Source organism: Lissotriton vulgaris, chromosome 2_1 (genome assembly GCF_964263255.1).
Source record: "Lissotriton vulgaris chromosome 2_1, aLisVul1.2, whole genome shotgun sequence".
NCBI lineage: Eukaryota > Metazoa > Chordata > Amphibia > Caudata > Salamandridae > Lissotriton > Lissotriton vulgaris.
This window is the reverse complement of record NC_141687.1, coordinates 96,747,004-96,770,470: the sequence shown is the minus strand read 5'-3', so window position 1 is coordinate 96,770,470 and position 23,467 is coordinate 96,747,004. Positions and strand designations below refer to the sequence as shown.

Below are 23,467 nucleotides of genomic sequence, written 5' to 3'. Positions count from 1 at the left end.
ACCGCTGTTTGGAGGTCGGTTAGTCCCGAGACCGCACTGTGTCAGGTGGACATCATAATCATGCCCTAAATGTGACGTTGAACATGAATGTGATTTATGCTCTTTAAAGTTTTCCATTCTCATGTTGATGTGGCAACAAAGTTGATTTTCCAATACCGTGAGCTGTAAACCAAATGCACTGCACTGATCTACAACTTTCACACCTGATGTGGCATCCTATCAATGTATTTTCTCTGTCTGTTGTATGATACCCCATATCTGTCACATTTGTTGTCTTCTTCTCCATATGAAAACCCTGCATGTGATCCTATTATGACATTCAAAGCAAAAACAAATAGAGTTTCATGTGAGATCAGACTCCATGATGCATGTAACATTGTCTCAGAGATCCTGGTCCACATGGCCTATTAGAAACTACTATCAAATACTACAAACAGCCCCCAGCAGTCAACAAAAAATTCTTAAAAAATAGCAAAGTCTGTGACCAAGAGCCATTAAACCTGAGCTTCTCTTTTTTTCCTAAGACATACCCTTCTGGGCAGATACACAACATTTTTTATTCTTACTCACAGAACACACAAACATATCACACTGAAAACATGGACCGTCAAAGGTTACCCACACGAGAAATGTGAGATACAGATCTCTCTCTGTTAAAATGTGAAAAGGGGATCCTTGAATATTAACCTTCAAATTTCCACCACTTTGTTGGATACCTAAATGACCCTAAAAGCTTCTCCATAGATAAGGTGTCAACACTTATCCCATTCCTACTATTTTACTGACCATGATGATGTTTTATCTAGTGAGCATGTAGTGTATTGTACATTTTAAATAACTGAACAATATAGTCTTACTTACTGACCATGACAACTCAAGTTTACCAACCTCTACTACTACCCCATCTTCCTATTATTACCCACAAAACCTTTGGGGAATAGGGTTGCCACCTTTCTTACCAGCCTGTACTAACAAAATATGGGCCAGGCCAATAAAATCTTATTGGGAAAGAAACTAGACAGCACTATCCATGCATTAATGAAGGTAGACAATACCATAAGCTGAAACAGTTGCTCCTCACCTTTTGGAGACCAAAGCCATCCTGGTAGCAATCACTGCCCCTTAAAACAACCTTCTCCATTAATCAGCATCCGGGTGTGGTCCAACTAAGCAAAACTGATAACAGAAAAACTGAACCTAGCATGATTTACTGAAGAAGTGTGTTTGCTCACCTCATAATTCTTTGTTGCTTATTATTACTACTCATAGAAAAATACTTTAAACCAACTTCAATTACCCTCCTTCTTTGTAATCCCCCTCTCTCCCTCAACCTCCCTGCTTTCACTCCAATGGGTCCTACCTCTGCCCATCCAAGACACTCCCGCTCACCCCCGCTTTCACTGGCAGAACTGTCTGCCTGTCCATCTATATATATGCAATTTACAAATCAAGCCCTCTGTTTCTGTCTGTTCATCCATCCATCCCTTTGTAACTATCCATCCATTATCATTATTAATTGACGTATCCATTCTCATTGACATACGGTTAGAATGATTTGTTGGCACAGTTCTCACATTCCCATCCAATGCTTTCTTTAGGGGCACTCAGGACAAGGGAAAGCAAGCGCGCTTATTGTGTTGCCATGTTGTTAATTGCTTTACAATCAGTGTCGTATTTTACATAATGATCAGTTCTGGTTTTGAATCGTATAGATATTATGGCTGCATCGTCTATCGCGTGCTTCAAATCTTCAACACATGGCTACTTGACATAATTTCAGGAGTTGGTGTATCTATTAAATAAGTCATCAAGTTCAACCCCAGCATACCACTGGACATGACTGCTACAGCTAAGCATGTTCAAGTTCAAGTTCAAATTCAGGAATTTGTATAGCGCACTACTCACCCAGAGGGTCTCAAGGCGCTTGGGGGAGGGTGGGTGCGTTACTTATCGAATAGCCAAGTTTTTAACTGCTTTCTGAAGGAGAGGTGGTTCTGTGTAAGGCGGAGGTGAGTGGGGAGAGAATTCCAGGTCCTGGCCGCTAAGTAGGTGAAGGATCTTCCTCCCATGGTGGATCTATGCAGCTCTTCAATTCGTACATTGGTGAATTTGTTATTTGGTTCTTTAACAGCCCACAGTTGACATATTCTTGATAAATTGTGAATAAAGTCCTTAAAATGTTCCACCCTGATGCTTGCTTCTATTGCTTTTATATCATGGTCATAATCTACTAAATGTACCTAAGACATCTGGACTCTATGGAGCATGCAGAGTTTTTTAAGTGGCACAGTCTTCTCATCACAAATTAGCCTAGACATTGACAGTAAAGCAGTAGGCTGCTTTACTGTCAATGTCTAGCCTCACAATTGATAATAAAACTCTGCTGTGGAGCCTGTCCACTTGCAGCGCTTCCCCTGTTATTGGCACAGTACATTCATGTATCCGAACTTAAAAAAACGACCCAGCCAAGGACGTCAAAGTATCTTAGAATTACTTACGTGAAAATATGCACCTTGCTGGGTCTACGCATGGTTCATAGGTGCAGTTCTTTCCTGGCGACAAGCAATCTTCCCCTATAGGACAATTGAATTTTTCACCTTGATAAAAGTCAGAAAAATACAGATTAAAGCTAATTGGTGCCTGAGGTAAGCATTAACCTGTCAAAAATGTGTACATTTATTTTGGGTTAGACATGTAGGTAGGGCTCCTACGCATTGTTATGGTAGGCACGTATATAAATGGAGTATGAATGAATGAATATCAATTTCACAACTATTGTGTGGACAGAATATCATGTCAAAAATTACCATCATTAACTCAAAATCCACATACCTTTAAGATATGCAGCTCTTCAATGTACATCGATAAAAAGTTATGGAGAGGAAAACGTAGATGTGGAGTTAAGTATAGCAAAACTTTGCTTTCCCATAGACACTTATCTTCACAATATTTGTGTCCTCCTTATTCTCGACACAATATTTTGTCCACATGATATTTTTTCCTGGATATTTTGTCCAAACACCATAAATGGAATTACAATGCAATGCAATGCACTTTCTGTGATAAATTGTTTAACCATTAGAGACATCAGGACAGTATTGTTTAGTTGGACGACACTACTGTTAGAAAGTTTAAAAAAGGTTTAGAAAAAAGGTATAAACCACAGATATTAAGGTAAAAAGGGATATAAAAATGTCAACTGGTTAATATAGCAAAGGCTGAACTATATTCATATGTCTTCATAACCCTTTAATCACTAAAGTGTGAGAGAGGTTTTGCTTCATATGTTTGCATTCTATACCTCCCATGGATTCCTCTCTGTTTCTTGTCTATCCTGGATACTTAAAACAGTACTTGAGCAGAGACAGACATAGGGTTGTGATTTAAATGGAAAGGTCTGTTTGTAGAGGCCAAAGGTGAATACACCTGCATAAATCCCTGTAGTAAGAGACTCGGTCAATCCTCACATGAGATAGAGATATCGCAGAGTATATTTTTGTAACCCTCTAAATACTTTCATACCTCTGTGCCAACTCATTTCCAAAGATGTTGATTTAAGACACTGAAGGGTTGACTGTTTGCATTGCCTTTGTTTTTTCTTTGAGATTGAGTAACTTTTTATCGTGTTCGAGGGACAGCCCTGATTTTGGGTGTGCCATAGGCTTCTAGTATGTGCGGAGCTGTAATGTGGTACGTGTGTCGGCATGACCGGCATATGTTTGCAATGTCACTGTCACAATACAATGGTCAGTGATTCTGCTGTGCATGACAAAAATATGTGCGTTTACAGATGGAGACTTACTAGGAAGGAGCAGGAGGTGTAGGACTTCTGAAGTATTTTCCATTATTTGGTAGATGTTACAGACTTGTGAACACTTAGAGGCACTATGTTATGTACAACAGAAATCCAATCAGTTGAACTGGAGATATGCAAGTTTAGAGATTTGAGTAAATATTGTGGACCTGAGGAGGCACCTCTTGGGCAACAGGGACTCAGTCTATCGGAGGCAGGAGAGATCAGGCATGTCCAATTGCAGGTCCAGGCAGGCCCAGTTGCAGCAGGCCAGCGTGACAGTTGCAGGGAGACCTTTGGAGCTTTAGGTGTCCATGTAGCTCAGAACAGGAAGTCAGCCAACAAACCCTTGGAGTCACTTATGTTAGCCTGGGATAAAGGGAGCAGGTCCAGTCTTCTTTCTCAGTGGGCATGGCCTCAAACAGTAGGACAGTCCTCTGGTTACAGCAGGGAAGTCCTTTGGGGAACAGGGCAGGCCTTAAGCAGCAGAGCGGTGTTCTAGGGAGAAGGGTAGTCCTTCCTCTGTAGTGTCCACAAGATCAGGAGTGTATTGAAGAGTGGCTCAGGAGGCACAATGTTTATTACTAGTGCCAGCCTTAGAAGTATGAGGATTCCCTATACTGCCCATACTTCAGGTTCTGGAAAGCTATCCCTATCCTCTGTCAAGGTTTCAAGATGTCTGGGGTGACAAAAGGATGGTGTCAGGTTCCTTTGTGTGCAGGAAACCCCCTTTGAAGCGCAAGTGGGGCAGTAGCCATACTGGTAGGATGGTCCATGACTTTCTCTGTTTTGTATGTAATGAATTCTTTACCTTTTTCCCTCTAGAGGGGGCGGGAGGGTGTTTTATATGTAGTTTTGGAAGTTGTATGAAGCGCCTTAATGGGAATCCTGCACCATTTGATAGGAGATTATTTGCACCTTGATGTATTCAGATTTAGAGTTGAATATGGTAAATATTCAAATTTTTCCCAAATTTCCATAGCTTGAAGAGGATTTGATCTGTTCGATTTTATGCCCAAGGTACTTACTCATCTCTCCAATGTTATTGCTGAACCCTATTGTCAGGAGTCACTACAACAGGTGAGGGTTTTACTACCCATTGGCCACCATAGAGTTACATTTCAGTAGAGAGGTGCCAATTACCTCAAGGGAAGACATTGGTATGTAGTATTTGCTGCTGAAATAGATACAAATTGGAACCCAGTGGAGGCTGTGATCATGAGAATACAGGCAGCCACTTGAGCAGGCTTGAGGGAAGAGGAGATTCATCAGAGAATGATGCCCCCCCTAAACACAAAATTGTACTGAAGCTGCCTAGATAATACAGAAGCACCCACATTTTGATCTGAGATATACCCCTCTTCGAGAATAGGTGTGAAAGCTGTCAGTAATACACTAAGTACTAGATCTAGGGAGCCTGGCAATGCTGCAAGAATTTGTTGTATTTGGAGGTCCCAGAAAAGCTGAGTTCAGTATTGCTAGTGCTGTGGCACATGTAGGTATGTGGGTCATTTCACAGATTCATGGTAAAATATGTTGCTCTAAATCTGATCCAGAGTCTGCTACTGGGAAAAGACTTGTAATTTTCCAGATGCACCATGACGTCCTCATTTCTCTTGAAACTGGGCCCCAAGGTTTATTGGTGTGCATACCTCTATAAAGTATAGGGTGCGATTGTTCTATCATTTCTAGTGACCATCGGTGGCTATAGTAACTGTATGCTTTTGGTACTCCTATTCAACGTGCCATATAGTGGTAAGTCGGGAGGACAGACCAAGGCGACCCTAGTACCCGTGACAGTGGCAGAAGTACTTTTTAAGCGAGTAGGCATTGATATAGATTTTCCTCTGGATCTCCCCGATTTTACTTCTGTGAGTAAATATATACTGCACACAGTGAACCATACTATAAAGTATCTGGAAGCTGTTCCATTGAGGAGCACAACTGCCCCTGTGATGGGCAAGGCTCTGTAAGGAATTTATTTAGGGTTGGGTTCTCTAGACAGGTAGTCTTCTATCAAGGAACACACATTGTGTCAATCTTACCACAAGTTTGTTGAAAGGTTAAACATCACTCTCAAAGGAGAAGAAAGCAGGAAACCCTCCTCAGGAAGTGTCACAGAAGAGATTTAAAAAATGTGAACTTCTCTACGAGACCCACGTCTGTAGCCCATTGGTGCTTGTTAATGAAGATTGAGGAGGAAACCTGAGGACTCTCTTAGGTGACATAGTTGACTACCTGCTAGACCTAAGGTACAATCTTATGTGCACTGTGAAGACCACTCTCACAATCCTTCAGCAGTTGATGAATGGCGTTATTCCTGAGCTCGGGCATATCTGTGCCACTTATTTAGACAACAGCAGTCTTCAATGCTACCTGGGAGGATCGCCTTTCACAACTCCCAATGATTCTGCAGGCATTGGAGAGCGCTGAGCTCATTATCAGTATAAACAAAAAAGAGATTAGACAGATGTCTGTGGTCTGTCTTGAGAAGCAGGTATGATTCTGCACCTACAAAGGTTTTTCTAGAACTCACCGGTTTCACTAGAATTTTAAGGGGAATTATGGCACCAAACCTCTTCAATGAGTGCCTTTTCACTTCCAAGAAGCAGCCCAGGCATGTCATTGTGGAATCACATGTTGCCTTCGATAGACTAAAAATGGCTCTGAGCAAAACTCCTCTACTTCAGGTGCCTGGCTATCGCAGGTCCTTCCAGAGCCTGCATAGATATCTCCCTGGGTGAAACCAAATGTTGTGGGGTAAAAGGAGAGCGCGAGTGCACCGGGTTATGTGCTTGTTAAAGAGAGGGAGAGAAAACTGACGAACTAATGACTAGAGACACTTTTTGATTGTGCTGATCTGTTTTGATATTTTATTTTTTTGACATCTTTTTTTATGAAAATTATTTTTTCTGAATTCATTATAATTGTAATTAACTGTATATAAAAGTGACAATACATATACACACAGTGAGATAATAAACAGTGAAATAAATTGTTATAAAAAAATACAGAAGTGCATTCCTTTTTCAACGCGTTTCGGCGTAAGCCTTCTTCAGGAAGTCTGTATTCATGCACCAATGTCTTAAGCTTTATGGCGGATAACACACAATGGGATTCTGGGGTCTGATGGATAATCTATGTATCTGTCCTCCAGCTAGTTGATGGATATAATCTGTTATTGGTAGTTGGATTCCCACTTGATAAAGTCTCCTAGGTTTGTTGAAAATATAAGAAAATGTTGTGGAATCCCTCCATTCGGAAAATACTGGTTTGGAGAGTATTGTCTCACCAATGCGGGGACGCCAATATTACTGGGGAAGGATGTAAACCGTCATGATTCCGGTGGGGACACCATCGATGCTTCTGGATTCTGTACGTGGCCCGTGTGACCGTCTGTAATTCCGCCCGTCAAACAGACGGTCACACGGGCCACGTACAGAATCCAGAAGCATCGATGGTGTCCCCACCGGAATCATGACGGTTTACATCCTTCCCCAGTATTTTCCGAATGGAGGGATTCCACAACATTTTCTCATATTTTCAACAAACCTAGGAGACTTTATCAAGTGGGAATCCAACTACCAATAACAGATTATATCCATCAACTAGCTGGAGGACAGATACATAGATTATCCATCAGACCCCAGAATCCCATCGTGTGTTATCCGCCATGAAGCTTAAGACATTGGTGCATGAATACAGACTTCCTGAAGAAGGCTCACGCCGAAACGCGTTGAAAAAGGAATGCACTTCTGTATTTTTTTATAACAATTTATTTCACTGTTTATTATCTCACTGTGTGTATATGTATTGTCACTTTTATATACAGTTAATTACAATTATAATGAATTCAGAAAAAATAATTTTCATAAAAAAAGATGTCAAAAAAATAAAATATCAAAATAGATCAGCACAATCAAAAAGTGTCTCTAGTCATTAGTTCGTCAGTTTTCTCTCCCTCTCTTTAACAAGCACATAACCCGGTGCACTCGCGCTCTCCTTTTACCCCACATGCTTTTCCTTGCCAGGGTTCATCCTATTAGGCAGGGGCCCCATTTTTCCTAAATTGAAACCAAATGTTGCACTCTCTCTCTCACTTGTCTTTATTTATCCGTGGGTTAAAAACTCTTGAGGGGTAAAATTAGGTGGGGAAGGTTAAGGGGCTCAACGAGAAGAAAAACCAAACAACTGAGGGCACAGGTACCAGCAGCCTTCCTAAAAAGTGTGCAAGCACACTTTTATTTGGAACTTGGTATGAGGGAGAAGGTGGCAAGCACCTGCTGCGCCCCTCTGAAGGGTAGTACCCTGGGCATTGGCCTAGCTCGCCCATGCTAAAGGCCTTCCCTGGTTTCTTCAAAGTATGAAGGGAGACCTCAAACACAGGTGTTGGTTCCTTTTTGATGACACAACACGCTCACATGGACAGAGAGTTTCTGGTGGTATTTATTTGTTGTTGATCCTTGAGAAGGAAACATAACTCATAATTTGGGCTTTGAAGAGCTTCCTTGTTTACCTGTTAGGGACTGCCTTCACCATCCTGAATGCTCATAAGACGTTGTTGTATTTAAACCAAAGTTATTGCAATGGCCAATTCATTCTTAGGACTGGAGCTCACTGTTTAAACCAAAGCAGGGATGTCCCATGAAAATGTGGCTGCAGACTCTAGAATGTCTGCTCCATCAGATGACTGATTCCCACGAATGGGTGTAATCCCTGGAGGTCTGATTTGTGAAGTGCAGCCTGTAGAGTAGAAAGTCCTTGATTAATGTCCATGTTATAATCTGTCTACCCTTTAACTGTTCTGGCAGATCTAGTATACTTTCCGTTGCAAGTGACCTTTGTCACAAATCCCTTGATCTGTTATATGTTGAAAACCTTTCACATCACTCCGGCACTTAAGTCCCTTCACTGGCTCCCTGTCCTCCAGAGATCCCTCTTTAAATTGGGCTGCCTAGTTTTCAGGGCTCAGGCCCGTTCTGCCCCTTTGTTTATCAGTTCCCTCATTTCTTCTCACGCCCCTACCCGCACTCTTTGCTCCTCCACTCTCTCTCTTCTTCATGTCCCCCGCTTTCGCAAGTCCAGAACAGGTGGTACCAGATTTTCTGTTTTGGCCCCCCGTTTCTGGAACTGCCTCCCCCCTGTCTATACGCTCTATCCCCATCTATTCCCATTTTCGTAAAGCCTTAAAAACCTTCTTGTTCTCTCAGGCGTTCTCCTGTTAAATCCCATGGGCCTCCTCTGTGACTTGTGGTCTAAGTCCCCAGCGCCAGGAAGCCGCTTGGCCACAGTGCGCTTTATTAAATATTTTTTCATTTAATTTCATTTTATATGTTATTATGGCATATAGTTTACTGACATAGTGCTAGACAACTTATGGTGGTACTACTTATAGCATGGGTGATTCCATCCCAATGCCTAGACTGCAGCACTACTAATGGTAGGTGGCAAATAATTCCAGTAGACGTCCACAGCTACATTTAACTGAACTTTCCTGTAAACATTATCTACATGTACATGTGAGGCTATTACCATGTTTGGATATGAAACCCCTAAGGTTGTAAAGTGCACTTATGGTTTGCTGTAGTTAGACTTGTCACTCTTTTTCCGACATGGTTCTCCCATGCCACTCCACTGGATTTCCCCTCCTTACGAAATACACTCTACAGCCAAAAGAACTGTCTGGCTTTCAATAGACATTCCCAGGAGGGAAATGTTGTTCTCTGGCTGAATCTGTGAACTAATCCCTGCAGGTCAATATCTGACCTGAGAAACAGCAACACCAAGACAGAAATCTGGCTTGGTGGTGAGGCCAAATGGTACACTTGAAAGGCGAAACTGGGTTGACACCCACCATAAATCCCAGGGCCTCATTTATGAGAAATGACTCATCGCTGCATGAAAGCAGCGATGTGTCACTTCTCAGTGCGCACTCCTTGCGTCATGATTGATGCGTCATATTTATAATATGACGCATCATGTCGCAAGGAGTTACAGATACGTCAGTATTTCTGACGTATCTGTAGGCGCAAAAGTGACTCATTCCTGGAGTGTGTCACAAAAGTGACGCAACTCCAGCAATGTGTACATTCACATGGGCAAGTCCCATGTTGTTAGTACCTGCGTCAGTCTTATGCCTGCCATGGAGCATGAATCTTATAGATTTCACTGCGTCACTTCCATGACCCTTTCTTGCGTCAAAACGCCCCCCTTTGCATACATTATACCTGGCACAGGTATAATGTGGCGCAGGCGTTTACAAAGTGGCGCATCTACCTAGATGCCTCACTTTGTAAATATGGTGCAACAAGGCGCATTTTTTATGTCACTGGTGCGTCACAAAAAGTGACGCACCGGCGGCGTAAAAGTGACGCAGTACTTTGTGCTGTGAACAAGGGCTGCCTGTCTGAAGTACACATATGGCATGGTGGCTGTTTGACTCCTAAATCATCACCATGAAGATTTGCATGCCTGCATGAAAAAATCAATGAGTGAACATTCACTTTATCGAGTCTGTTGGTTAATTGCTGAGCTCGAATCCCCCTACATCACCTCACCCACAAGTGACTGCTTGCCCACACTATCCTGAGAGTCAGCTCTAGAAATGGTTGTACTTGGCCCTAGGGGTATCAGATGCAAATGACCTCAAATTCCCACCCCCATACAAACACATGTGGCATAAAAAGTGAAAGATAAGTAGCGTTGGCGGTTCAGATAGAAGTTTTTAACCCTTTCGATGCTGATGACGAGCTCAGCTCGTCATCACCCACGGGTGCCGTGTGCTGATGACGAGCTGAGCTCGTCATGGTGCCACTAAAATGGCATTTTCCAGCACAGGGGGGGGAAAACGCCCAGCAGCCATGTGGTTAAGTGCCAGCAAAATAACATTTCTCTCTTGTCCTATTGCATTTTCTGTTTAGACACAACCGAGCCACACTATTCAGTTTTCTGTCCAGCTCATATGGGATTTCGCTAGATGTGGTTGATTCGACTGCTTCAAGCTGCTAAAATTAAAGAACTGCAAAGCGGCATGGGATTTTTGTGAATCATTTCCATCTAGAGCCATGGTATATGCAGTGTCAGTATTTCTCTTTTTGCATGTGAAATCTGGATTTGCTTGCAGGAAAGCAGAATAGATGGCTTAAATCTTTAATTCTTTTTCAAAACGAATGCTAAAAATGACATTTATTATAACATAATGAGGAAAACACATTTGCTTCCTTGTTTTTAATTAGTAATTTATGTACTCATGGAATTTTAATGGGTAAATCATTAAGGATTTACAGTTATAGCGTAATGGAGTTGAACAAAATAGTTTTTGCTTGAATACATACCCTGGGCCAGATTTACAAGTTTCTCATGCAGCGCAATGAAGCAGCCAAAAATGATGCAATGCGTGAGAAGGAGAGAGCAAGAGAGTGCAATATTTACAGAAATATGGCACTCTCCTCCCTAATGCTTGTGCTCTCCATGTCACTGGAGTCAAAGTATCCTGGCTGATGAGGGCTGAAAGCCCGAAACTGGTCCTTGGATGCTTGTGTCCAGTCCAGGGAGTTCCTGGCCAGGCAGTTCAGGCTGGACTGTTCCCATTGGGCTCAGGCTCAAGACTGATTTGAATATGACTGGGTCTAAACTGGAATGGCATGGTGAGCAAAAAAATGATGGATTTAGGCCCAGATCTCTGTGCTGGGGTGAATGTATTGCATTGTTCAGTTTTCTGTCCATCAATTGTTCTTTTTGCATTTGTCACATCGAGTGTGACGGGTATGCCCAAACGTGGGCCCCGTGTTCTCCATGCCACTGGAGTCAAGCTATCCTTGCTGATGATGGCTCAACGGCCAAAACCAGTCCTAGGATGCTTGTTTCCAGTCGAGGGAGGACCTGGCCTAGCATTTCAGGCTGGACTGTTCCCATTGGGCGCTCGGTCAAGACTGATTCGCATATGGCTGGGTCCAAACTGGAATGGCATGGTGAGCAAAAAAATGATGGATTTAGGCCCAGATATCTGTACTGGGGTGAATGTATGAAATTGTTCAGCATTCTGTCCACCAATTATTCTTTTTGCATTTGTCACTCTCCTCCCTGATGCCTTTGTAGAAATGAGCAGCCGTGCGCCTTGGAAATACGTTTGCACTATAGTGCAAGTGAGTCTCTATGAGTCTACCACAGGTTTTGTTCTGGAAGGATAGCTTTAAACGTGTTCCAACTTCGTATGTGTACTGTACAGTGCAGCCCAACTGCAAAGTAGGAAAATAAAGGGAAGAAAAAGCTTTCCTCCTTCATAGTGCCTTTCTGATTTAGTGCTACATTCTGATGCTAAACCTTGTGGACTGTTATAAGTAAATAAGGACTCATTTACAAAAAAGTGCCGCAGTGTTGAAAAGGGAGGGTAGTGGTGAAGTAAAAGTCTCTTCAGAAAAGAGTTGTTGATACAAACACACATATATTTGCAGCCCGAAAAGTTGAGAAAAGAACAATTCTGGTCAATATGCGTAATCTATACATGCCACATGATATGCACACACAACTCGGTCCATAGCACTCTGGGGGATGAGTGTACTCCAAACCCATCTATCTCCAAGAAACCAACAGATGGAGAGTCTGCAAGGGAAACCATGGAGCGCAACCACTAACTGTGCCTTCTGCTTCATCCATCTCACACCTAAGCTACAGCTGAGACCTTCTCCCTGGTGGTCAATATTCTTCATGAAAACCTCTCTTCCAAATATCCACCTTTGGGGAGATGTCACTTTGTAGAGCCTTAAGACAACATATGCTAGGAAGAATTAGAGTAGAGGAGGATATCTTCTATCTGCTATCTCAATATGTCCTACGCCTACAAATATTTCCCAATCTAAGGGTGTGCCAGCTTCAGTAAAATTTGAGTCAGCCCAACAGTTTCAACTCTGGTCGCAAAACAAGTCCAGAGAGTAGCAATTAGTAGGGTTTCTGTCTTGTCACATTTTATATTATTATAATGACTGATTCCTTGTTACTTTGGTGACTGTAGCCCTCCAGAAAATGTCAATCCTTTCAAATCTGGTACCTCCATGTAAGTTAAATCTCCATGGTTGCTTCATTAATGGATTTTTGTTGTTTATCAAAGTTCTTCGCTATCCAGTATAGTTCCAAAAAGTATTATACAAAACTTTTGGGTTGACTTGTATAATATATTCATCACTTACCAAAGGCAACAACGACATTTATAGTGGATATTTAAAAGAATTGAGGAGTACGTTTGCAAATAATATAGGCATCTCGTTCATGAAGAGGAGCTTTTCAAAGGACAGAAGATGTACTACGCTACGATGCGCAATTAAACTTGCTTCAAAAGAACACGTAAGATGCATCTCCAGACATTCATAAATAATGCATCCGAGCACCTGCATGGGTTATACATTGACAACAACTCAGGCTGATATGAAATTGCTGGTCAAAATAGACAGTGATTTGGCTCATCTTGAAGAAACAAAATTGCCAGTTCAAGGGAAAAAAGGATGGATTGAAGAAAATACATTCTACTTAAAGTAATTACTATGATACGTTATTTGTATCGTAAAGGAGATATGGACATTTGAATATATTATGCAATAATCAGTGGATGTATTATTTGCTTTTTTTAAATAAATCTTAAAGAGTATAGACCAAGCAATGAGAGGCATCCATGGTAAAGGTCCAAGTTAATGTAATTACCTGAACTAAATATTCTGTGTGAATAATTTACGTTGTGCATAAAAAGTAAGAATTATGAATGAGAAATCATAAATTAGAACCAAGTAAAATAATGTATTTAAATGATTTATGGAATAAAAATTAAGAAAGGAATTAGGTTTTTGATGACCAGTGAGAAAAAAGGTTACAATAAATCAGTTGTTTTGATATAGTAATTCCAAAATAGTAGATGGTAGGTGTGGAAATATTCGAACAATATATTACCCTGCGAATCAGAGGTAAAGTGAGTGTGCTCCTCCTTTCAACATCGCAATATTGGTATACTCCTGCTTGGCATATTTAATTTACTCCTATGGCCCTAGTATAAGGTACTAAATGGACCTAATGCCTGCAAGTCAAATGCCACTAATGGGCTGCTGCACCCACTGTGCCACTCACTGCACTCACAGGGCAAAACATGAGGGCAGGCCTGCTCCGTGAAGCACATTGGCGCAAATTTGACCTGTCAAAATAAGACCTTTTGCTAACCTAAACCTTCCTCTTAAATATTAATAAGTCACCCCTAATTCCCCATCTGGCAGGGTGAATTGTATTTGAAATGAGGACATGTAAAGGTTTAACATTACACATACAAGCCCCAGTCCTCAGAGCCTAAGTTTAGAGTGTCCAAAGAATTTGGTCATCTTAAAAAGCCAAAGAGAGCAGGGTTAGTCCTGGGATGTTCGTGGAGGTCATTCTAACCTACTAGGTTGCACCAGACATAAATTTGAAACCCGCAGGCTCCCACTTCAAATCAATCCTGGACCAGTGGAAGATTAGAAGAGGACTGAACCTACTGTCTTGCGACCTTAGATGAGCATAGAAGATTGTGGAACATCCTTTACGACGCAGATGTTACCCCGCGCTACCATTACGACGCGTCTCCTACAACGCAAGTCGTAACCACGACTTGCGCTGGAGGGCGCTAAAGGACAAGGAATAGTTAATTTACTATTTCAACACCTTCCCTACTATCCACGGGGACTGGTGTTGGATTAGATATTAAGCTATTCCTAAGTCCGCACCCTACAGCGCAAGGCGTGGTAACGCGTTGTAAAACACGCGTTGTAACGGTACGCGTGGTAATAGCCCGCGTCGTACCGTCATACATCCTAGAAGACTAGATCTGCCCTACCTCTGGTACGCAAGACAAAGAAGTGGATTCAAAAGGTCATAAGCTGACCTCCTGATATAGCCACAGGGACACAACAAGCAACAAGAGCTAGGCAATCCTGCAACTGCCCAGCTGATCAGTAGCAACTGGACTTGGGCTGAACTCTTCTGTAAGCCTCTGCCTGCCACCCTGTGAAAGTGCCTCTTTGGGAGCTTTAGAAGTGAACTCTTGAAGACGATTGGGACTTAAAGACCATAGGTAAAATCTTTGGCCAGGGTGAATCTGCTTAGTGTATCCAGCTCATTCTCCATTGCAGGCAGCATCAAAATGTTCCTACTTCCTGTTCTACCGGGACTATTGACTATCATCAGAACTTTGTGGTTCTTGGTGCTATTTTTACTTAAAACTTTAAAAATTAATCTCTCTTGTTCCCCTATCAGATTTTTGTCATTTTGTTTATTAACTTTTACTAAATTTTTGTTTTACTCATTTGGGTTTTTTATTGTTTTGAATTATGATTGTATTACTGTTTTAGTATGCATAAACACTTAACACATTGCCTCTAAGTTAAACCTGTCTGCTCTGTGCTATAACTGCCAGGGTGGTTGGGCTCAGATTAATTTAGTGATTTTGAGGGTTTACCTTGACAAGGACTGTAGTTATAAGGTGAGGTGGTGACTAATACTTCAGTTTCTTACAAAAAGTATGAGTACAGAACTGCTAAATACCAATATTTACTTTCTAGTTTTCCATAGACTAGCATCACTGGCCTCTCACCTTAATGTTAATGGTTGGCATATTTGAACAAAGCATTTGCAATGCAATCGGTCTCCCCTTTGAGACATTATATGTATGTAGCTATGCAGCACATTAGCCTGGGTCGTTTTCTATCAAGAAAGTTAAATAGAGGCAGTTGCAAGAAAAAAAAGAAAGTCCCTCAGCAGAAAGCAATTATGGTATTTTACTGACCTCTGCTGGTCGTTTTCTATCTAGACAGTTAAAAAGAGGCAGTTGAACAGAAAAAAGTCCCTAAGAGGAAGCAGACAAGTCCTAGCGCTGATCTCCAGAGCCCACAAAGTACATACAAATATAAGTATATACTAAAGTATATACAAGAGGTCTCGAATGCTCGACCTAAAAATAGCACACTTTTGTATGTTTGTATTTTTTAGTTTATTTTCCATCTCTTATTTTGAATTTAGTTAATGCACATTTACTACCCTTATGAAAGGCCAGATTCACCAAGGAGGCATGCAATGCCATGCAGCAAGATAACTTGCTGCTTTGCAATCCATAAAAAGGGAGAGGGCAGGAATGCGCCATACTCACCAATAAATGGTGCATTTCTGCTTCTACCTGAGCTAGTGCAAAATCTGCTGCCTAGCTCCAAAGCAGGGACTCTTGCATCATAGAGCAAGTTTGCCTGTGTTACAGGCAGAATCGTTTTTGGGCAGAAAGAGGTAACTTCCTGCACAAAAACAAACCTCTTAGAATTTTTCCTCTAACAACAAAGATATTTCTTCTTCTTGTGCCTCCCCTAGAAAGAAATAACTAGTGCTGGCAAATCTGGGAATGTACCATAATCCATAGCTGGATGCGCGCGAACACCCGTTCTCCACCCATGGAATGCTTATTTTAATGGCTGAGTAATGCAAGAAAGTGACTTACACCGCCTAACGTTATTCCAGATTTACCAAGCAATGCAGAGCCACGCACGGTGGCCTTGCATTGCTTGGCAAATCTGACTTAGGGATTGTTGATCTTAGCCCTTTTGGCAGGTTCACCCCTAAACTTTTTGCTTTTAAAAGTGACCTGGTGTTAGTTGTTTTTGGCTTCTGTGCACCTTAACACTGTGTCCCGGTGTAAAGTGCGGGCACACTCTGAGTGCATGTTGTGAGATTGGCCTGCCCTCCCATAGGAATGCATGTGGATATGTGTGTCCATGGTAGTTCCTGATGTGAGAGGAGTGCAGGGGCGAATTTGGTATGTGTGAAATTGTGAGATTAAATGCTGTGTGACGGTGTGTGCAGATTTAATGTGACTAGTGTGGAAGTGCCACTTCTAGAAGTTGGCATGTCTGTGTGCAGTGAATGTGAATTGACTGTCTGGCTTGTGAGTGACAGGAGCTGGCTGGTGTGCCTGGCTCCAGGAGTCAGGATGGGTCTGCCCGGTGGTGAATAGGGAGATCTGCATGTTGATGGGAGGGAGGAGTTGCACCTAGGACCTGAATAGGGTTGTGCCTTCCCGTCACAATGCTGGCTCCACCTCCTGTGGTGCGTCTGATGTCCCTAGCCTGCCCTGTGAATGGAAGAAGAGGAGCTGAGCAAACCAACGTGCTCAAGTGCTCCCAAACCAGTTGTATCTGGGAGGGAGTTTCTGTATAAAAAGGGGCTGTGACCCCAGGTAAAATGTTCCCTCTGTTCCTGACTAAAGGGGGGCCTGTTGCTGTTTCTTGGCACCAGGAGGAACCACCACTGGGGACTGCCTCCCTGCTGGAGGGCCCTGTGAGCTAGCCCTGGGCCCAGCCTTTGCCCCCCCTACACTCTGCAAGATTTTCCCTGGAGACTTTGGGCTGAAGCGCCTGGGAAGCGCTTTATTTCTATTTCCAAAGGAACACTTTGTTGTGCTGCCAGGAGGAGCAGCGCTTCTGTTCTCAACTGCAGCAAGGAGCTGCACCGTGGAGTTCCCCCTGCATCTGTATTCTCGCCGCGGGTGCCCACCCAGCGTCTTTTCTAGTTTTTAGATATCCCTAGCGAGTGCCGACTCCGCCAGGGACTTGTGCCCCCTTATGTAATTATTTATCTTTCGGGTGCCTCTCGCTTCTGTGAGTTGCGTTAAAGAGGGAGTCTACACCGCATTGCCCAGATCTGAAAGAAAATCACTGCTGCGGCCCCGTTTGGCCGACCCGAAAGCCAGACACTCCTTGCTGTGACAGGGGCGGGGCCTGCAGCCGGGCCGGAAGGGCGCAAGAGGACTGCGTGCTACGCGGGGCTCCTGTGTGGTGGAGGGAAGCACCGCGCTGTGAGGAGAAGTCACCCGGGAAGAGACTGCTGGCGCCTACCCGTGCGGGTTCCCATTGCTGAGGGAGAGCCCAGCATGCGCTAGCCAGTAGTGGTGGAAGGCGGACAGGGGCGCGAGGCACATTGCCGGTGCCTGCCCCCGCTGCCGGCGAAGAGGAGGGTGCCGTGCACAGTCCACAGGAAACTCCGGTGAGTGGGGACTCCCTGTTTCTCGAGGCACCGCCCGCATGCTGCTCTGGTGACTTCCCCGGCCCCAAGGGTGGGACCGGGTGAAGGGCCGAGTACAGCCAAAGAGAGGAATCCCTACTGAGAGGAGCCGGTGTGTAAAAATCCGGTTGGGGGGGGAGAGTGAAATCCAGGCACCACGCCGGTGCTTCTCTTCCGGGCAGCCCCGCTTCACAGAGGGCTGCGCCAACGGTTCGCCCAGTCTTTGCGGAGTCCCGGTGGGTGGGGCTCCAGGCTGTTTGGTGCCCTTCAAGGCACAGTGCCAGTGTTGTACTTCGAGCGGCCCTGTCTTGCAGCGAGCTGCTCAAGCAGTGGGCAGGTCATTTCTGAGCACCAGTCCGCTCCCACGGTGGGGCCATGTTCTCTCTAAGAACCCAGTGTGGCGGCTCCAATAGGTGACCCCTTTGTTTTAAGAGCCCCAGAGGGGCCCGTGGCATTTCCCCAATGCTTGGTGACATTTAGTTTCAGAGCCAGTTGGCTCCAATTTTTGGCACATTTATTTACAGGGCTACTGAGAGCCCAGGTAGCATTTCTACTTCAACGCTGACAAGCAAGTAGTGGGCAGCTACCTTGCGCACTCTTCGCACTCTTCTTTTGCTACATGCGCAGCCAGCCCTGACTTTTGGGACAAAAGGCGTTTGAGTCCCATTGAAGGCCAGTTGGCCTTGGGTCAGTACCTTCTGTGATTGTTGCGGAAGGTGATTGCCTACTGTGTTTGTGATGACAATTGTCTAATGTGATTTATGCGTAATGTGCCATGCCTTTATGCCTGTTCTATACCTCGAAATGTGTTTTCATGATTAGGAGGTTGTTTGGCCTAGTATAGTTTATGCTAGTAAGTTTCCCTGCGTGATCTATGCCTAAGGTGATTAGTATTGCGTACTGTGTACCTACCTTTTACCAGTGGTTACTAGTTGTGTTCTACTATTATTATTTTGTGCTACAGTTCTACTAAGTGCTATTTCTACTAAGTGCTGATTCTGACAGTGGCCCACGTGGCCCTGTCATGTTTATATAATCCCCTGTAAATACTGCCCAGTGCCAGTTGGCACAGTGTAATTGTGTGATTATGATCTAATATGTTTATGGTAATATAAAGGCTATTTTTATATATAGCCTTGTGTGGAGTTCCTTTTTGTGGTGTGCCTAGTGTGTTGCTGCTGTGTGTGTGTGTTGCGTAAACGCTTTACACATTGCCTCCGGGATCAGCCTTACTGCTCGTGCCACGTTGCAAGGGGGTGAGTAGGGGTTATCTTGGTGTGTAACTCCCTTGCCCTGACCTAAATGGTGGTCTCTGCCTGGCTTTGGCGCAAGCCTTAGCCAACCAGAGATCCCATTTCTAACAGGGATCGCTTTGCTCCTTGCAACACCCTGCGGTTCCCACGGCAATGCAATCTCTTCATAAATCTGGAACTTGGAATGGAACGTATAATTTTCTTAGTTTAACTGTACTGTAATTGTCAACAATCAAGTGCTAGCACCTCTGTAATGTTATGTTATATTGATTTGTATGGTGCACTAATCAGCCAAGAGGGCGTCCCGGAGCTTGGGCAGGTGTGTAGATTATATGAAGTGTCAGGTCTTAAACTGCTTGCGAAAAGCAGGAAGTGATCAAGAAGCTGTGTTGTGTTGAGGGAGGTCGTCCCTTGTCTTAGATGTGATGCAGGAGAATGAGCGACCTCCAGTTTTGCATTTGCAGATGTGGGAAATGTGAGTGAGTGAGAGTGGGACAGAGTGTGTATCTCTAACCATATGTCTTTAACCTTACACATATTACCAAGAGTTGCTTTCAGGAGACCTTCATATTGTTTCTAATGTGCTTAACAGACAAGAGTGTGGTTATAGTTCTACTCAAATCCATGCAGGTGCCTCTTGCCACTACCAAACCACAACTTACACACAGGTTTTCTTTACAATAACTGATTCATCCCTGTGCATCTGATAGGATCATCTATCTACAAGCAGATAACTCATTTTTTATGGATATTATTAACTAACCTAGTGTTCAGTTCCCTAAGGCCCTCTTGTCAAAGCACTGGCCATGACCTGGTGTATTTACTCTCTCTTCTACTGATTTTTCACCCTTCATGGTACCTGGTATCGAACTATCAACACCTCAGTTCTGGAAATACATAATCAGTTGTGATAATGCTCAAGCAAAGTCAACTGAGACAGTGATCTACTCAATCAGAGTGTGGAGAAGTGTGGCTCACCGATTAGAGTGGCAGACCCTGAGGCAGAGGTCTGGCCCGGGACCAGGGATAAATTCCCGTCGCGGCAGGGTCTTGGGCTCAATGTCCACGGACTCGATAATTCTCGCCTAGGTGCCTACTCTAATCATGGGGCCCACTCTGCAACTCTGGGCAATAGCTTGCTTAATCACCACAACGGCCCTGAAAGCGCTAGGATGCCTGGCCTCACCTTGGAGGTGCCCAGTAAGGGGCATCTCACAGGGAAAGCCAGGAAGGGTTCCACAGCGGTATACAGCGCCAAGATACCTTCTAGGTGATAGTGCGCTTTACAAGCATACACACATTTACATTTACATTTACATCAGAGGACTGTCCACATACAAATAGTATGGCCCGCATTCTGAGGTCCCTGCAGCAAAATTGTGACGCGGGTAATGGGAGGATGATGCTACTCCAGCAAAAAAAGACAGTGGTCCAGCTTTTCCACACCTGAATTATTGGGTGCTGATTCACACCCTGAAATCCATAATAGAGGGCTGGATCGGGGCTGTGGAAATAGGTGCAGCTCGGTCCCTGTCTTCCCCTCTTCCTAACAGGGATCTCAGAATGGGGACCCAAACTGGCCATATGTCCTTGTTTTACAGACAATAGAAAGTAAAGTTAACTTTCTGCGTAGATTTTGCATCCCAATCCGCATCTTCAGCCCCACCGTCATATTCATTCAGTGTATCCCCATCTGTACATCTGTGCACAGAAAAATCCAATAGTAGTTACCAATGCTTTGATTCTCACCCTGTAAGAAAGGAATCCATGACACAGTACGATTTTTTATGTTTTTTCTACCATTTTCAATTTAAGACACACTTACCTGTACCCTTTTTTGTGCAGTTACCTGACGCGATGGCAACAATATTGGCTAGGGATTAAAAAGGAAAGAATACAATTGAACAAGTAAACATTAGTCAAATACCTTTGTCTTTATGCTACAGTGACATAATTACATTTCTATATTTCTGTATAAACTGTTCAGCCCCCCATATTATCTTAATTGCTTGTTAATGTTTTTCTACAGTGATTATCTAACCAGAGGTGTTTCATTTCACACACACATCATCTAACTAAAATGAATACATAGAAATTAAATGTAAAATATAGAGAGCACATTTAAGGTCATGGAAGTGATAGGCCACAGTGGGAAAAATAACATATTTTCCGTAATGGCTAAAATAGAGGTGTCCCTGTGCTGCACATAGTACATGACAAAGACAGACCTGCTCGAGTGGGAGGGCAGCAGTCAACATTGCAGCAGGGCTGGTCTAGAGTTCCACCTTTACCATATATCCGTCTGCATGCAAGGATGCTATTATTGAAGGATCTTGGTAACTATACTAGAGCAGAACGACTGCCCCTGCATGGGCGGAAACGTTTGGCAAATAATTCTACTTTTTGAAACGAAATGTATTGGGATGCAAGGAGATAAAAGTTTTTTCCTATGATAACAAAGCATGGTTTAAAGAGAAAACGTGGAGATAAAGTTATCCCTTGTAACTGAGCTCCTAGACAACTTTACCTGACTCAATGTTGTTTACATTTATTTGCAAATGTCTAGCTTTTGGTTTTAAAAGATAAAATGTCTACATGACACCTTTCAATGCAATGATAGACTTTGAAAATGGCATTGAGGTGTGAAACTCTTGCATAAAAGTATGAATGGAATTCCCTTTGCACAGCCTAGTTGCGGCTTTATTGCCCTACGTCACTAATGTGCGCAGTCGTGACATCACAATGACTGCTCTGACATCCAGCGGATAGTGAACTTTCGAGCAGAAAACCCACTGCCACAGAAGAAAGAAAGGCAAGACCAACTCTTCTGCCTCCTTTACTCTGACCATTACATTTTTGAAAATGTTCACGAACTGGCTGATAAGGAGTTATGTATGGTCATACATATACTTACTGCATGGCTGGATATAAGTTCAGGGGGATAATTTGTGCCTCGCAGACATTCCAAGTGGAACAGCTACCGCCGATAGGTATTTACTTCGAAATACTAAAAATATGTTTCTGCAAAAAACTAAAAGGTGCAGAGTCTGGTATTTTTTGCAGTGCAGTTCATCTTGCATTTATTATATCTGCAACAGAACGAGGTCCTCCTTCAGAAATGCAAGACAGGGTGAAGGTGCACATTCAACTATGGGACACATCGTCATCCCAGGTCTGCTGGACCCTGTGAAGATGTGTGGCTGTTGGGTTCATTCCTTTATCTGCTCATGGCGCTCCTAGTCTCCGGGGGCTAACCCCTGCTCTTTGGCACCTGCACAGTCCCGGCCCTCGAGCCTTGCATTACCTGCTACACACTATTGATACAGTCTCTGATTTTAATTGAATTGCGTCGTGGAAGTGTTTGTCTTGAAAGGTGTGTTTTTGCGGGTGATTTGATCTCAGCCAAATTGACAGTGACTTCATTTGGAGCTTTTGTTTGATTGAATCCAAAACCCAAATGTCCTAAAACCTTGGTTGCTCCTATATATTATAAAAAGTAATTAAAAATTAATAAAAAATACATTTAAAACCACTTACCTGTACTGAGGTGTCCCCGGGCTGCCCTTCACCTCTACTTTGCCGTCTCGCTACGCCTTGCGAAAAATGCTATGGGGCTGCCTGATGCTGCTATGGCAAAGGGCTTCCATTGCGGCCCCCAACAACCAGATACAGGGTGCCCTGGGAGGGGCCAGGGCACCCACTAGTGACTAACCGGGCCTGGGGAGTGAGGGCCGTGGGCCAACTTGGGTCTGCGCTGTCCCCCTCTCATTGCAATAATTGGCCAGACTCCGGGAGGGGGTATCGAAGGCTAAAATCAGCCCTGGGAAGGGTGTTGATTGGCCCTCTTCTCCTTTCAGTAATTAGACTGTGTTGGAAAGTGGATTATTAGTAGTGATAAGTAGTGGCTTACCGCTAGTAATAAGGCCACAAACACAATAAAAGGATCAGTCAAGGTCTCAATAAATTATTCCCTAGTTTAACCCTTAAAAGCTGGCAATGAAGAGGCAGGGGTCACTTAGGCGACAGGTGTGTAAAGCATTTGAAAACACCAATATATTAAATAAGTTTAGACACAACAGACAATAAAAATCCAACACTAATCTATAAAAATATAGTATAATTTCATGAACAAATAGATACCAAAATGACAATACTCCGAACAAGAGATTTTTTTTTAAAGATTAAAATTAAAAATAGCACTTAGATGCAAAGTGCACTCAAAGCATTTAATAAGGTCACGCTGGACAGGGACAAAATCCAAAGTTCAAGCCAACCTTAATGTAACACTTTTACATGTACTTCCTGAAATGTTTCTTGAAGCAGGAAAGTGGTCCACAGCGCCAGCCAATAGTTCAGACACTCTGGTTTG

At 43.3% G+C, this 23,467-nt stretch overlaps 1 protein-coding gene across 1 annotated transcript in view; it reads right to left on the bottom strand.

Moving 5' to 3' along the window:
- LOC147729642 (uncharacterized) overlaps nt 1-23,467 on the bottom strand; it is a 117,618-nt gene that overhangs the window by 15,558 nt on the left and 78,593 nt on the right. Inside the window, exons 8-9 of the mRNA XM_086958474.1 lie at nt 20,924-20,971; nt 2,499-2,597 (exon numbers count right to left, since the gene is read on the bottom strand). Of these exons, the coding sequence (XP_086814600.1) occupies nt 2,499-2,597; nt 20,924-20,971 (147 nt within the window). The remainder of the gene's footprint in view (nt 1-2,498; nt 2,598-20,923; nt 20,972-23,467) is intronic.